This window comes from Scyliorhinus torazame, chromosome 18 (assembly GCF_047496885.1).
Source record: "Scyliorhinus torazame isolate Kashiwa2021f chromosome 18, sScyTor2.1, whole genome shotgun sequence".
Lineage (NCBI taxonomy): Eukaryota > Metazoa > Chordata > Chondrichthyes > Carcharhiniformes > Scyliorhinidae > Scyliorhinus > Scyliorhinus torazame.
The window spans coordinates 9,404,028-9,419,937 of record NC_092724.1 but is presented as its reverse complement, the minus strand read 5'-3'; the positions used below and the strand labels follow the sequence as shown (position 1 = coordinate 9,419,937).

Sequence of the window (15,910 nt, the reverse complement as noted above, 5' to 3'; positions counted from 1 at the left end):
AAACCATGGACATGGGAAATCATGCCCTCTCACAAGCGTCCGCAATAGAAGCCCCCCCCTTTTATGGCACTGCCCCCTGGCATTGTCACCTGGCACTGCCCTGGTTCCAAGGGGCAGTGTCTTTGCACCGCCAGGGAACTGCCTGGGTATGACCCTCTCCCCCTGGGGGCTGTCCTTACCTGTACACGTCCAGCAGGGACAATTCACCAGGTCCCTGTTGTAAATCGTGCTGATGTGACGTCATGCTGGAGGAGATGGGGAAATGCTAATGTGGGGGGACAATTCGGCGGGGAAATGTAAATGTAGGGCAAAAAAGTCATTTGCAGACTCCCGTGGATTCTCCATCCTCAGCTGCTGTTCTGCCCGGCAATAACAGGGTCGGGGAATCCCAACCTGTATGCGTATCAAGCAATCCTGATCTCCACCAGGATTTCCAGCATCCGGTCTAAATATCTATGATTCACAGGCAATAGAATATTTTAAAGACACAAATGGTCGAATTGTACAGAAATACATTTAATCCATGAATACGATGAGGAAAACGTATACAAAACCACAGTTAACAAAATGTTAATTATATTTTACCATATTTATATAATGACAGGTTATTGCTTATAGATTTATGATATTACCACACTGTAAGTAATAAATTCACAATCCTTTCTACGTACCAAACTTTGTTCATGTGTTCCACTGTAAGGCCTGCTGGTTAAAATTCCAATGCAGATGGTGCAGATCCAATTAAAGGAGCCCATCCCCATACCGAGAGGTTTGGGGACAGCCACCATCAGGCTTCCCAAGCTGAGTCTGTGTCACAATAAATACTTTATCTGCTAGGCTGAGACTTTTCACAATCTGTTGTAAAAGTTTAAAAAGTTTGAAAAGTGCAAGGCCCAATCAGGCACATTTTCAGTACACCAACATGGAGAGTGTCTTTGCTGGGTGATGCAGGATGGAGAGGGAGACAGTGGCATCAATATTGTAAATTGTCACTTCTATTCCTCTACCAACAGCTGGTGTCTTCAATACAGTAAAGTTAAATAGGTCAGGTTTTCTTTTCCATTTTGAGAATGCCCTGTAGCACACTACACTCACGTTGTTGGGAACTGGGTAGATTTACCCACGCTTGGGACCCACGCTTAAAACTGGCACTGCAGATTGGCTGCCCAATATAATAAGCATCCAATTTTCAGCATCACTGTGCCAAGGAGATCAATATCGGAATTGTTTCCTGCTCCGGATTTCCCCACCGGACGTGCGATTGTCAGGATTATCGGATAAGGACAGGATCTGGCGGGCTTGCGATGCCCCTACAGTCGAATAACGGCCACACACAGACTGTCAAGGTTGACAAAGGAACAAGCAGGACAATGCAGCTCAAGGACAGTTAGTGCCCATGGAACCCCAGCTCTGGAAGGAGTCAACACTTCCAAGAGTGGGGGGCAGAGATGAAAAATTGATGATGGAATGAAGAAAAGGCAAATTAATTCTATAGCTAAGCAATAAAACTCTTATACGTCAACTAAGGCAGTGGGCGTGTTTGAAATGTTGAAATTATGCTCATCCTTGGGTTTCTTTTGTCATAAGGAAGTTTCAGGAATGACAATGCAAATGCCTCGTGCTGTCTTAATGAATCTATTAAACCGAGATGGTGCAGATTTTACACTGTCACTTCAACTGCCCTCGTTAATTTAGCAAAGTTAATTCCTGCTTAGTTTCACGATGTACAAAGTGGTTCTTTCAGGAAGATCTCATCCTTCAAAGACAGACTGTGCATCTGGAAGCAAAAGTGTCTTTTAAAGCCCCCATGATTCCTCCATAAATACTTAAGTCCAGGGCTGCCAGTTCTTTAATAGAGTCTGCCTTTGTACAATGTAAACTGGGTTCTTGTTGCAACATTTCTATCTCTGTAAGCTTAGAAAAGTTCAATTAATTCTTTCAGATGTTGAGAGAGAGATATTTATATCCATCAAATGTTTACCTCTGTCTCAGAAGTACAAATAAAACAAACAGCTTTTTGTGATACTTTCACTGCCACTTGTGGAATCTGTAAAAATATAATTTTTTCAGATGAAATCCTTAGAACAAAGAACAAAAAAAGAACAAAGGAAAGTACAGCACAGGAACAGGCCCTTCGACCCTCCAAGCCCGTGCCAACCATGCTGCCCGTCTAAACTAAAATCTTCTACACTTCCTGGGTCCGTATCCCTCTAAAGAACAAGAAGTGCCGAGTGTTTCTTTCAAAACCATCTACAAAGTTATTCCTGACAGAATCATGTGTCCATGAGAAATACCTTAAATCAAGCTACTTAATGGAGCTTGTTGTTCATTTTCTTTGAAAACGTTTGTGAATTCGAAAAATATTGGCGAGCAGGAGAAAAAATTGTTTGACCGACACTGAAGAATCACCAAGTTGTGTAATGGACAGTGTTTTCTTTCCAGTTCCTGTTGGTGTGGAAAGGCGTGGAACTGTGCCAGATGCGCAATGGCAGGAGTTTGGGGGCTAGATGATTGGCGTCATGTGATGACAGCTACAGGACTATGTCCGAGCAAGAGTTGGCAACCCTTGGAGAACCCCCGCCCACAGCTCGAGAGTAGGAGAGTAGGAGGAGCAGACCGTGCGATTGGGCCTAGCTATTCATTGAGCAGTCCATTGGCGATTCACGCAATGGATAGGTGGGTCGGGGAATGGTTACCTTACGAGGAAAGGTTGGACAGGCTAGGCCAGCATTCATTGGCGTTTGGAAGATTGAGAAGTGATCTTACTGAAACGTACGAGATGCTGAGGGGATTTGACAGGGTTGATGCAAAAAGGATGTTTCCTGTTGTGGGGGAGACTAGGACTCGGGGATACAGTTTAAAAATAAGGGGTCTCCCATTTAAGATAGAGGTGAGAGGAATTTTCTCGCAGAGGGTCTTGAATCTTTGGAACTCTCTTCCCCAGAGAGTGGTGGAGGCAGGGTCCATTAATATTTTTATGCAGAGGTAGATAGATTTTTGACTAACAAGGGAGTCAAAGGTTATAGGGGGGTAAGAGGAATGTGCAGTTGAAGCCACTGTCAGATTAGCCATGACCTTATTGAATAGCAGAGAAAGCTGAAGGGGCTGAATTTGCATGCCCCCCTGTGGGTTGGAGGGTGTAGTCTCAATGCAGTATTGGGCGGGCGGAGTTTTTTGAAGATACAACATCAGAGAAGCATCGTAAAATCATAAGTCATAAAATCGCAAGTGTGCCTGAAAATTGTGAGCGATGACCTCGTCTCTTGGCGTGCAATACTCCCCACCGCTCTCCTGTACCAGGATCATGACCTCTCTTGTGATTATTGCCACTTTATCTCTGATTCTGGGATTGCAAAAACTCATTCCTAAATGTGAAAAGCAACCCAACTTTTAAAAGCTAACTTCAGAACATCGCGACGGTTGAACAGCCTCCTCAGCAAACTCATGAAGCTACATTATAGAGTCTTCATCGTTTGACCATCCCTCCCTCCCTGGTTGATCTTCTGTTAAGACTTTGCTGATTCCCGAAATTTCCAGGGAGCTGTACGGAGGCCCATACTAATATTGTCAAGCGAACATTCCCAGAAATGTTTGGTTTTGGTGATAAGCACTTTTCAAAACTGTGACGCAGCAGCGGAGAGATTGAAGAAACCCGTGTCACTGGTAGACACGTCCATGTAGCTTTTGAGGAATTTTGTTCTGTTGTCAGCTACGCTGCAGAGGGAAGGTTTAAGTCACCACTTTGCCAGGAGTACAACACAAAGTGCCTTGCTTTCCCGGTGAGGTCCTCACCTCCTTCTACAATAAATCCAGTTCTTCCAAACTCCGCAACAAAACCGTGTCCCTGACGTCCATAAAGACCTTTCGGATGTTTTCCGTGTCCGTGGCACAGGTGAAATGCCAGTAGATTTTTTGCTTCTCTTCGTTTTGCCTCAGGTACATTTTTAAGATAAAGTTCATGGCAGCCCCAGCATTTCTTTTAGTGCCTGAAGACGAAGAAAATTACATTTGTTGAGCTGGGGAGCGAGTTAACCCGAGCAAGGCCGAACATGTGAGTGTTTGAATATCAGGACTGTTATTCCATCTGGCCCATCTGTTTTTGTGCTGGCTCTTTCTCATCCAATTAGTCCCGGTCCCCTTCTCTTTCCCTTTTGGTTTCCCCCTTGAACTATTTATTTAATTCCCTTTTGAAAGTTACTATCAAATCTTTTCCACCATTTTGTAATGACTTGCTGTGTAAAAGTATTTCCCTCTGGGTTCTCTGCTAATTACGTTAAATCTGTGCCCGCTGATTACTGACCTTCCTGTCATTCACAACAGATTATTCTTATTTATTCTATTAAAACCTCCATCATTTTAAACGCCTCTATTAAATCACCCTTTCAGCTTTCTGCTCGAAGAGCAGCAGGGTAGCATAGTGGTTCGCATTGTGGCTTCACGGCGCCAGGGTCCCAGGTTCAATTCCCTGCTGGGTCACTGTCTGTGCGGAGTCTGCACGTTCTCCCCGTGTGTGCGTGGGTTTCCTCCGGGTGCTCCGGTTTCCTCCCACAGTCCAAAGACGTGCAGGTTAGGTGGATTGGCCATGCTGAATTGCCCTTAGTGTCCAAAAAAGGTTAGGTGGGGTTACTGGGTTAAGGGGATAGGGTTGAAGTGAGGGCTTAAGTGGGTCGGTGCAGACTCGATGGGCCGAATGGCCTCCTTCTGCACTGTATGTTCTATGTAATCTATGTAAGAATACCATTACAATCAGAACGCACGTCAACTTGGTGGATTTTCTGCCCACCAAAGATAGGTGCCCCTGGCACTGCCCAGGAGGACTGGTACCTCCATGCATGAAGTATTGGCATTGTGACATGGCATCATGGTATCACCCTGGACATAATTGACATTGGAGTGTGTAAAGGCAGCTGTGTGGATAAGCATGTTGTTGCCACAGAAACTTAAGAACAGGAGTTGGCCATTCAGCCCCTCAAGTCTGGAATGGCATATTTGCAGATCCCAGGAAAGCTGGCAGGAGTCAGGAAGCCCCAGTGAACAAGCAGAACTCCTGGACTGCCTGACGTTATAATAAAACAATCCCGCCAGCCACTGCCAGGTGCAGGAACTGGCAGAGGAAGAACAATATAAAACCAACTCATACCATCCAATATATACACACTCCTCAAAGAGATATCAAGCCAAGCCATTGGAAAGCGGTTTTGCGCCCACCTTTACCATCAGCGGAAAAGGTGGGTGCAAAATCTCGCGAGAATCGGGAAACACGATTGTTGCCAGCGAGATTGTGTTTTCTGATTTTCCCCACCTCTCGCCAGTGACGCAGAAATGACCCAGGGTGCCAGGTTGGCACTGCCAATGTGCCAAGCTGGCATTTTTTGTGCACTGGCGATCGGGCCGGAGGTGCCCCTGTGCAGGTGTTTAGGGAGGGGTGCGGGCGGGACAGCGGGGACCCTCCCATAGGGTGTTGAGGCTTGGGGGGGGGGGTTGGGAGTCACGTCAGGGGAGTTGGAGATTGGAACGCCAATAAAAAATGCTACACTGAGCAGTTCCGGCGAGCGGACGTCCTCAGTGCACAACATGGGGCTTTATGCGACCTCGGCCATGCGTTCCCCGCTTAGGCCCCTTAACTAACATGGGTGGCATTTTATAGCCATGTGTTTCTCGGCACTGCGAGCGCTGGGAAACACGCAGCTAAACGCAGCTCGCTATGGCACTTTGTTCCTTTTAGTTGAATTGCGCCCTTTATGATCCAGGATCTATCATTTGATGCAAGAAAATCCCTCGGTGGCATTCAAGAAGGAATTGGATACAGATTTAATAGGGAAAGATTTGTAGGGCAAACGCAGAGGTGTGATAGGAATCGTTCTTTCAAAGAGCTAGCACAGGTTGATGGGCTGAATCACCTCCTTCTGTGCTGAAGGATTCTATCATCAAACATTAAAAAGGTTCTTAAGAGGATACGACTGATAGTAGCTGTGTGATTACCAGCTTGCCGAGTGTTTTTCGGCGGGGGTGGCACCCCAGCAGCCGGATCAACGGTCCCACCGTTGTCCCGTTGACCGCACCCCTCGTCACTGGGAAACCCGTGGGCTGGCGAGGGGCCGTATTTCCCCACCAGCATGAACAGCCGGTAAATCCCACCCAGTATCTTTAGCAGAGTAAAATGTCCCAAGGCACTTCACAGGAGGCTTATCAAACAAGGCTACTATGCAAGGTAGGAGCTCCTGGTGTTGGAGGTAAGATTCTGCCCCGGAAAGGGGATTGTCCAGCTGACAGGAAACAGCGGAGAGCGATAGGGGGACGGTGGGCAGTGACCAGTGCAGTGCCACAGGGATCAGTGCTGGGACCGCAGCTCCTCACCGCATACAGGAATGATATGGAGGAGGGAACAGAATTTGCGGAGGGTACAAAGCTGAGAGGGAAGGCAGGTCGCAAGGAGGATATGAATAACTTACAGAGAGACATTGACAGGGTAAGTGATTGGGCAGAAAATTGGCAAATGGAATTCAACATGGGAAAATGTGAGATTGCTCATTTTGGTAGAATGAATGAGAAATCGGATTATTATTTAAATGGTGAGAGATTGCAGAAATCTGCGGCACAAAACAACTTGGGGATCCTTGTTTATAAAACCCAGAAAGCTCGGAGACAGCTGCAGAAGGTAATAAGGAAGGCAAATGGAATGCTAGCTTTTATTTCAAGGGGACTGGAGTATAAAAGTAAAGAGGTCTCGCTGCGACTACAAAGGTATTAGTGAAGCCACGTTTAGAATATTTCCTTATTTAAGGAAAGATGTATTATCATTGGAGGCAGTACAGAGGAGGTTTATTAGGATGATCCCGGGTATGGAGGGACTGTGAGGAAAGAGTAAACAGGATGGGTCTGTACTCCTTGGAGTTCAGAAGAATGAGAGGTGATAGGATTGAAACACTTAGGGAATTAGACAGGGTAAATGTATCCACTCTTGGGAGAGTGAAGGACCAAGGAGCATAGTCGCAGAATAAGGGGGACCTCATTGAAGTCGGATTTGAGGAAGAATTTCTTCTCTTAAAGAGTGGTGAATCTTTGGATTCGTTATCCCAGGAAGCTGTGGGGCAAGATTTTCCGATCGCTCGTGCCAATGGGAAATGAAATGAAAATTGCTTATTGTCACAAGTAGGCTTCAAGTGAAGTTACTGTGAAAAGCCCCTAGTCGCCACATTCCAGCGCCTGTTCGGGGAGGCTGGTACGGGAATTGAACCGTGCTGCTGGCCTGCCTTAAAAGCCAGCGATTTAGCCCAGTGTGCTAAACCAGCCCCTAAGCCCCGGATCTTCCGGTGCCACAGGCACCGACCCCCCCTGCCCCCACTGACCCCACAAGTCTCTCCCCCCCCACCCCATGGGTTTCGCGGTGGCGAGAAGTGCATTCAATGGAAAATCCCATTGACAACGGTAGGACCAGAAGATCCCACCGTCGGCCAACGGCATGCTACCGCCCGCTGCGGCGAAAGAAACGGCAGGCTGCTCGATAAATCCCGCCTGAGCAGGCCGAGTCCTTGAACATTTTCAATGCTGAGAGCAACAGGTTTTTTTTATCAGAAGAGCAACTAAGGGTTACAGACAGAAACAGTGAGCGTTAGGTCGGCCATGATCTCATTAAATCGTTCAGTAGGCTCAAAGGGCTGCATTGCCTACTCCTGGTCCTATTCCTTCTGGTCTTATGGAGTCGCATAAGGAGACAATGGCTAAGGTAACCAAAGCTTGGGAAAAGAGGTAGGTTTTAAGAAACGTCTTAAATGGAGGAGAGAAGGGTAGACAGGCAGGGAGGTTTGGGGAAGTAATTCTAGAGTATTGCTGAAAAAAGGAACATGGTTTGTGACTGACACTCATCACAGTGTCTCTGCAAGATAAACCAACAGCAAAGGGAACAACAATTTATACTGCATGAGAAGAGAGTGCTGATTGGTTAACAGTGGACGCAGACTGGTCGAGGTGTTGCCATGGTGAATAAACCCCTTGGTTCTCCCAAGGTTTTGTATAGTTGAAAAAGGTGTAATGCGCGTGTCTTGCATAACTCTCCTGATGTGTGCTTCGGGAGCATGGCGGGGAATTTCTGCTGGCATTCGCCACGGGCAAAAATGGCAACGGCGGTGGAAAATCTTGGGAGACCGCGGGAACGAGAATCTCGGCGGTGAGATCTCGTTCTCTGATTTCCCCGCCACTCACCAATGAAGTAAAGAGGTTGCTGGCCAGAAAGGGCGGGAAGCTCATTTAAATCCATTTGAATAAATTAACATGCACTGAAAGGGCTTCCCTGCCATGACCCCCCCCCCAACCCCCCCCTCGGCGACATGATGTCACACCAGCGAGGTTTACAGCAGGTATTTTAAAAGGTGAAGCAGTCAAGGGGAACCCACCGGGCTGCGAAGATAAGTATCGCCCCCAGGGGGAGAGGAATATGACGGGCCATAAACCTGCAAGGGTTGGGTCATGACCACTGACCCCAGGAGATGGTAAGAAGGTCCGCCTGGGCCTCTGGGACTTTGTCCCAGCGGTTTTAAAAGCTGCTAGGCCCTCTAACCCTCACATCCCCTTCATCATCCTCATTGCACTCCTCATGCCTCACCCATGCCAACTCACAGCCCCCTATCCCCCATACCTCCTCCGTGCTGACATATATCTCATCCAATCCTCAGAGCTCCTTATACGCCTTCATCCACTTCCATTCCCTGGAACTAACGTCTTCCATCTTCACCTTGATGTGCACAATTTGAGGCTTATTTTTGTCATTAAATATTGAGAATCCTTACAAGGAATGGAAGAAAGAGCGGGCTTAAAGAATCATGTTTTCTACTTACCGTCAAATTCATGGAAATAGTCCACTAAATGTGATTTAAGAACCTTCTCCTCCAAAATGTCCTTTTTATTTAAGAAAAGAATCATTGATGAATTTGCAAAGCAGTCAGATTTCAAAATAAAATGGAAAAGAGCAAGGCTCTCCCTCATTCGATTCTGCAACAAAGAAAATCACAGCAGGTAATTATCGAGATTTTTTTCAAATTTAAATGTTGAAGATTTTGTGTGGAGCTGTTCTAAATGTCACGCTGGCGCCTAGCGAATATTCTATGGGGGGGCAGGTGTGGAGAGGGCCTCATTAATGACGTGCTAATGTATTGAAATAAGGTTCCCGGGCACGCGTGGCATAAGTCGCAATACTCCACAGGCAAGGGGGGCAAGGGGAGAGTGGGGGGGTGCGGGGGGAGTAGGTGGGGGGTACGGGGAGACGGTTAGCGATATCAACATTGCCAGCAAGGCCTACATTTCTCTGTTCTTGGGAAGGAGGTGGTTGGCCTTCTACTTGAACTGTTCTAGTCCAGGTGGTGAAGGTGTTCCGACAGTTCGGCTATGCCGGGAATTTCAACAACAAGGAAGGACCGGGAGATATTTGTCCAAGTCAGGATTGTGTACGTGACCGAGAGAGAAACTTGAACATGATGGTGTTTCCCATGCGACCGCTGGGAGAGTTGACTGAGCGTTATCTCAGATGCATTTTTAGCACTTTTGTAGACCGCTAATCAGGTAATAGTCAGCCCATTAAAATGCTGCTCCAATCGAAGGAAACTTTGACTGAACGTGGGCAGGGAGGTGGGTAATTGGGCATATGGTGGTAGATGTATGGGATGGGGAGGTAGGTGGCTGTGTGCATGGGATGGGTGGGTGTATGGGATGGGTAGGGGTATGGAATGGGTAGGTGTACGGGATGGGTGGGTGTACGGTATGGGTAGGTGTATGGAATGGGTAGGTGTACGGGATGGGTAGGTGTACGGGATGGGTGGGTGTACGGGATGGGTAGGTGTACGGGATGGGTAGGTGTACGGGATGGGTAGGTGTACGGTATGAGTAGGTGTACGGGATGGGTAGGTGTATGGGATGGGTAGGTGTATGGGATGGGTAGGTGTACGGTATGGGTAGGTGTACGGGATGGGTGGGTGTATGGGATGGGTAGGTGTACGGGATGGGTAGGTGTACGGGATGGGTAGGTGTACTGTATGGGTAGGTGTACGGGATGGGTAGGTGTATGGGATGGGTAGGTGTATGGGATGGGTAGGTGTATGGGACGGGTGGGTGTACGGGATGGGTAAGTGTATGGGATGGGTAGGTGTACGGGATGGGTAGGTGTACGGGGTGGGTAGGTGTATGGGATGGGTAGGTGTACGGTATGGGTAGGTGTACGGGATGGGTAGGTGTATGGGATGGGTAGGTGTATGGAATGGGTAGGTGTATGGGATGGGTAGGTGTATGTGATGGGTAGGTGTACGGTATGGGTAGGTGTATGGGATGGGTAGGTGTAGGGGATGTGTAGGTGTATGGGATGGGTAGGTGAATGGGATGGGTAGGTGTACGGGATGGGTAGGTGTATGGGATGGGTAGGTGTACGGGATGGGTAGGTGTACGGGATGAGTAGGTGTATGGGATGAGTAGGTGAATGGGATGGGTAGGTGTATGGGATGGGTAGGTGTATGGGATGAGTAGGTGTACGGGATGAGTAGGTGTATGGGATGAGTAGGTGAATGGGATGGGTAGGTGTACGGGATGGGTAGGTGTACGGGATGAGTAGGTGTATGGGATGGGTAGGTGTACATGATGGGTAGGTGTACGGGATGGGTAGGTGTATGGGATGGGTAGGTGTAGGGGATGGGTAGGTGTACATGATGGGTAGGTGTACGGGATGGGTAGGTGAATGGGATGGGTAGGTGTACGGGATGGGTAGGTAGATGGTTGTGTAGATGGGTAGGTGTATGGGATGGGTAGGTGTAGGGGATGGGTAGGTGAATGGGATGGGTAGGTGTACGGGATGGGTAGGTAGATGGTTGTGTGGATGGGTAGGTGTACGGGATGGGTAGGTGTACGGGATGGGTAGGTGTACGGGATGGGTAGGTGTAGGGGATGGGTAGGTGTAGGGGATGGGTAGGTAGATGGTTGTGTGGATGGGTAGGTGTACGGGATGGGTAGGTGTACGGGATGGGTAGGTGAATGGGATGGGTAGGTGTACGGGATGGGTAGGTGTACGGGATGGGTAGGTGTACGGGATGGGTAGGTGTACGGGATGGGTAGGTGTAGGGGATGGGTAGGTGTAGGGGATGGGTAGGTGTAGGGGATGGGTAGGTGAATGGGATGGGTAGGTGTACGGGATGGGTAGGTAGATGGTTGTGTGGATGGGTAGGTGTACGGGATGGGTAGGTGTACCGGATGGGTAGTTGTAGGGGATGGGTAGGTGTAGGGGATGGGTAGGTGAATGGGATGGGTAGGTGTACGGGATGGGTAGGTAGATGGTTGTGTGGATGGGTGGACAGTCGGGGTGGGCCAGGTGAGCTGGGACACTACAAATTGGCTGCTCAGCTGATGGATCGGTTGGTGCAACTGGAGATGTCGCTGACAGGGACCCTGCCAGTAGAAATTCGAGCAAGTGCATGTGAAACTGACAAGGGTGGATTTCAGATAAATTATTTTGACCCGATAATTATTTTAAAAAAACAATGGACAATTTAAAATTACAACAAAGAGCCTCACCATTAAAAAATGTCACTGAAGGAACCTCATTCCAAACTCCATTTGTTAAATTTATTTTGGTATCAATGCCCCCACCAAGATTTCATTAAATGGGAGCTCCACGTTGTAGAATGTACAAGACTTGTTTATAATAATTTAACTTTTCAGGAAGAACAGTGCAGGTTAAGGGCTGGTCAAATAGCTCCGAGGAGGAGTCACATTGGAATCAAAATGTTTACTCCGGTTCTCTCGCCGCAGATGCTGCCAGATTTGAATGAGTATATTCAGCACTCTCTGTTTTTATTTCAGATTTTCCGCAGCCTATTTTTTGCTTTTACTGCAGAACATGTTGGCCAGAATTTTAGATCTTCCGACCCCGACGACAATGAACCTCCGCCGCGTGTATCCCAGTGGCGGGAGGCCCATACAACAAGAAGACCCGTTGACAGCAAAGGGAACACAAGATCCTGCCATGAGCAAATGCAGGCCACCTCCCCTGCCGCAAAACACGGCACGGGGCATGAATTTCCACGAAAACCAACTTGTCAGAAAATCATACATTGCATGTGTCCAAATTTCAGATCCGCAATGTCGGCTATAAGATTTCCTGCAGGCGGAACTGAGCTGTAAAATTTCCCATATATCGTTCATGAGTTGGTTCCCAACAATCTAATAGGGGCGCAGAGGTCTAGAGAAAGTTAACTTCACACACGGAACTCCCCGATGCCCAAGGAGTCTTACCTCATTCTCACTCTCTTCTAAGACTTGATCATATTCACTGAGGGAAGCCAGGAATATAACTGACACGACATTCTCAAAACAGTGGATCCATTTCCTCCTCTCAGACTTCTGCCCTCCAACATCCACAATTCTAAGAGTTAAGAGAAGGATCTTGAAGATCACCGATCCATTCGGGAACACAAATGACCACAGTGTACCAAATAAGCAGGTATCATTTTTAAAATATACATGCCAAGTGATTATTGTTTTAAAAGATAGCCGCAAATAAAATGATTAAATGTAAACCCATAGAATACTTTTATTACCATAGGATAATTTACTGACTGTCAATTGCTATTTTCTTATGAAGGAAAACTAAGATACGTTTCTCTGTACGTTTAATGCTCCTTCAATTCCACTTGGTTCCAGTCAGATTGAGCAGAACTTTATCCAATATTCAGCTAAATAAATCCAACAGTTAATTTTTTGTTTAATTGTGGGTCACAGACCCCGGTCCAGCCAGGAAGCCTGGTTCCTTGACAGGGCATTCCTGGTAAATTCAGGAAGCACAGATCGGAAAATCACACACTGGCAGCTCTGACTCCCCATCCTGCAAAACCATTGGACAGCAAATGGTGGACTTTGGCCCCAGCTTCTCGGTCGCATTAATCCTTTCATTTCCAGCAATGAACCATCCTCACTGATGGAGAGCAGATGTGCTTCACTGATTGATAATGTATTCTCGTCCAGAGCGTAAGCAGGGCTATGAAATGCTTCAGGCCTTTGGAAAGAGCAGAGACCGTCAATCCCACAGTTCACTCAAACTATTTGCATTACTCTGCGGAACTCTCTTCCTCAGACACCAGCTGGGGCTGGCTCAATGAATATATTCAAGGTCGAGTGGACAGATGTATGAGCAACAGGGGCGTTGGACTTCTGGTGCTGACGTGTAGGGAGAGGTTGTGCACTGGCCAACTCCCACCAGGGTATTTGTTTTATGACCCGGGTGTTTTGGTGGATAGACTCTACCCATCTGAAGGCAAAAGGAACATATTTGTGAAAAATGCCAAAAGAAGGCTGGAGGTAAGCAGCCTGCCGACGGAAATTCATTGACGGACTCGGAGGTGTCTCCTGGTTCTGCAGTCGAGAAGATGGCGGTGGTGGCTCTGGCTGCTGCGGTCAACATGTTGACTCGGGTACTGGCCATTGAGTTCGACAAGCATCTCGAGAGGCAATGGCGAGTGATGTTGAAACCCTTCGAAGGTCAATCGAGGAGGAGCTGGGTCCCGCCCGAGAAACGTTGGAAAAAAAACTTCAGAGGCGGTGAAGGAGTGTGGCGAGGTGTTGAAGGGTGTGGAGATGGCTCGGTCGAGGCACAGCGAGCAAATCGCTCGCTGGAGGCCGGATCTCGTTGGTGGCAGGGAATTGAGTGGTGGGGTTGCCGGAGGGTACAGAGTGCCCGAAACGTACTGCGTATTTCTTGCAGATGTTTGGGAATATGATGGGGGAGGGGTGGATTCGTGTCCCTTCCAGAGCTGGACAGGGCCCATCAAACTCTCCGTCAGAAGCCACGGGCGAATCAGCCACCACGGGTAGCTATCGTAAGATTTCATAGCTCCCAGGAGGAGTGGGCCCTGAAGTGGGCCAAAGAGTACCGTGATGCGAGGTGGGAAGGGAGCCTCATTAGAATTTATCAAGATGTTGGAGTGGAGCTTGCGAGGCGATGGGTGGCCTTCAGTAAGGCTAAAGCCACATTGTACAAGAATGGAGTGCGGTTTGGAGTGTTGTATCTGGCGAAGCTGTGGGGTTTCGTGGGGTTTCTATGAGTCAAAGGACTACTATTTCAATCCTTCGGAGGAGGCTGTGCCTCTGTTAAAAATCATGGACTTGGATCAAGCTAATGGGGCCCTGTGGAGGCGTTTATGTTTGTTAATGGGAAGGGATTCAGGAGTATTTTGTATATATTTGTTCTTATTTCTTCGTTCTAGTTAGCACTGCTGCCTCACGGTGCCAAGGACCCAGGTTCGATCCTGGCCCCCGGGTCACTGTCCGTGTGGAGTTTGCACATTCACCTCGTGTCTGCGTGGGTCTCACCCCCACAACACAAAGATGTGCAGGGTAGGTGGATTGGCCACGATAAATTGCCCCTTAATTGGAAAAAAAAGGTTTTCTTGGGCTGGACTTTGTGTGTGGATGTGGGGCTAGCTGTTCTGTGGCGTATTGTTTAAGGTGGTATTGTTTGAAATATATGGCACCCAGTGGGAATTTGGGCCGGGATTCTCTGACCCCCCCACCAGGTCGGAGAGTCCCTGGGGGGGAGGCGTGAATCCGTCCAGCCGCCGGCTGCCCTATTCTCCGGCGCCGTTTTTCGGGGGCCGGTGGGATTCCCGCCACGCCGGTCGGGGGCCGTTGACAGTGCCCCCCCCCCCCCCCGGCGATTCTCCGGACCCCAATGGGCCGAGTGGCCGTAAAGTGTTGCCCTGTCCCGCTGCCGTGAATTACTCACCTCACGCACAGCGGGTCCTGGCAGGTAAGTGTGCGGGGGCAGTCCTGGGGGGGGGGGGGGGGGCCACGGGGCGATCCGACCCCCGGGGGGGCCCCCACAGTGGCCTGGCCCGCGATCGGGGCCTACCAATCTGTGGGCGGGCTGGTTCCGTGGGGGGCCTTCTTTCCTCCACGCAGTGCCCCTGTAGGGCTTCCCCACATTGCCCGGGGTCCAGCACGAAGAAGGGACCCCCCCGCGCATGCGCGAGATCACGCCGGCCATTCTGCGCATGCGCGAGATCACGCGGGGCTGTTGACGGCGGAATGGTTGGCGCTGGTATTCCCGCCAGCGTGGAGACATAGCCCCATTTTCAGAGAATCCCGCCCTTGGTCTTTGTTGGGGTGTGTTGGATCTTGTTTTACTTTTGCAAATGGGTTGGGTGGGAGAGTTTTTTTTCTACCCTGGGTCGGGGCTACCTCGCTAACAGTAAATTTAAGCTAGCGAAGGGGAGCAAGTTGGGGGGAATGGCTGCGGCCTATTGGGCCTGATTTTCTAGGTTCAATGAGCCTAGCATTTTTGTTTTGTTTGAGGGGTGCGATTGGGGTTGGTTAGGAGGGGGTACTGTTCTTTTGTATGCAACCAATATGTGCATTTGGGTCGGGTGTGGTTCAGGGGAGGGGGGGGGGGGTTGAGGGGGGGGAAGGACAGTGACTATGAGCTTTTATTTGTTTCACGTTGTGGGTGGGTTTGGTGGCCATCTTGGGTCAGCCTTGGGCCTACACTCTCTGGGCAGGCGCTTGATAGTCCCTCTCGGTGGCTGACTTCGGGTTGAGTGGGGTGGGGGCTGTGGGAGGTCAGCTGGAATGTAAGGGGGTGGTCCAGCAAAAAGATTGAGGGTAATTCCTGACCTAAATAACCTGAGGGCTGGTGTGGTGTTTTTGCAGGAGACGTACCTGCGGGTGAGGGATCACAGCAGATTGCGGAAGGAATGGGTGAGCCAACGATGGCAGGATCTGGGGGGGCGGTGCGGTGCGGCAATCTGATGAACAAACAGGTACTTTCCTCATTGGCCAAGGTTGTGGCAGACCCAAATGGCAGGTACAAGATGGTTATTGGATCCTTGACAGGCACGTTGGTGGCATTGGCGCGAAGGTCGATCACGGAGGTGCTGTTAGCTTT

General features: G+C 49.0%; 1 protein-coding gene across 2 annotated transcripts in view; it reads right to left on the bottom strand.

Moving 5' to 3' along the window:
• Positions 1–509: 509 nt before the first annotated feature.
• LOC140394927 (guanine nucleotide-binding protein subunit alpha-14-like) overlaps positions 510–15,910 on the bottom strand; it is a 90,550-nt gene continuing 75,149 nt past the window's right edge. For both annotated transcript variants that reach the window (XM_072482120.1, XM_072482121.1), the window contains 3 exons: positions 12,268–12,397; positions 8,835–8,988; positions 510–3,986 (listed from right to left, as the gene is read on the bottom strand). In XM_072482120.1, the coding sequence (XP_072338221.1) occupies positions 3,799–3,986; positions 8,835–8,988; positions 12,268–12,397 (472 nt within the window). In that variant the 3' untranslated portion in view covers positions 510–3,798. The remainder of the gene's footprint in view (positions 3,987–8,834; positions 8,989–12,267; positions 12,398–15,910) is intronic.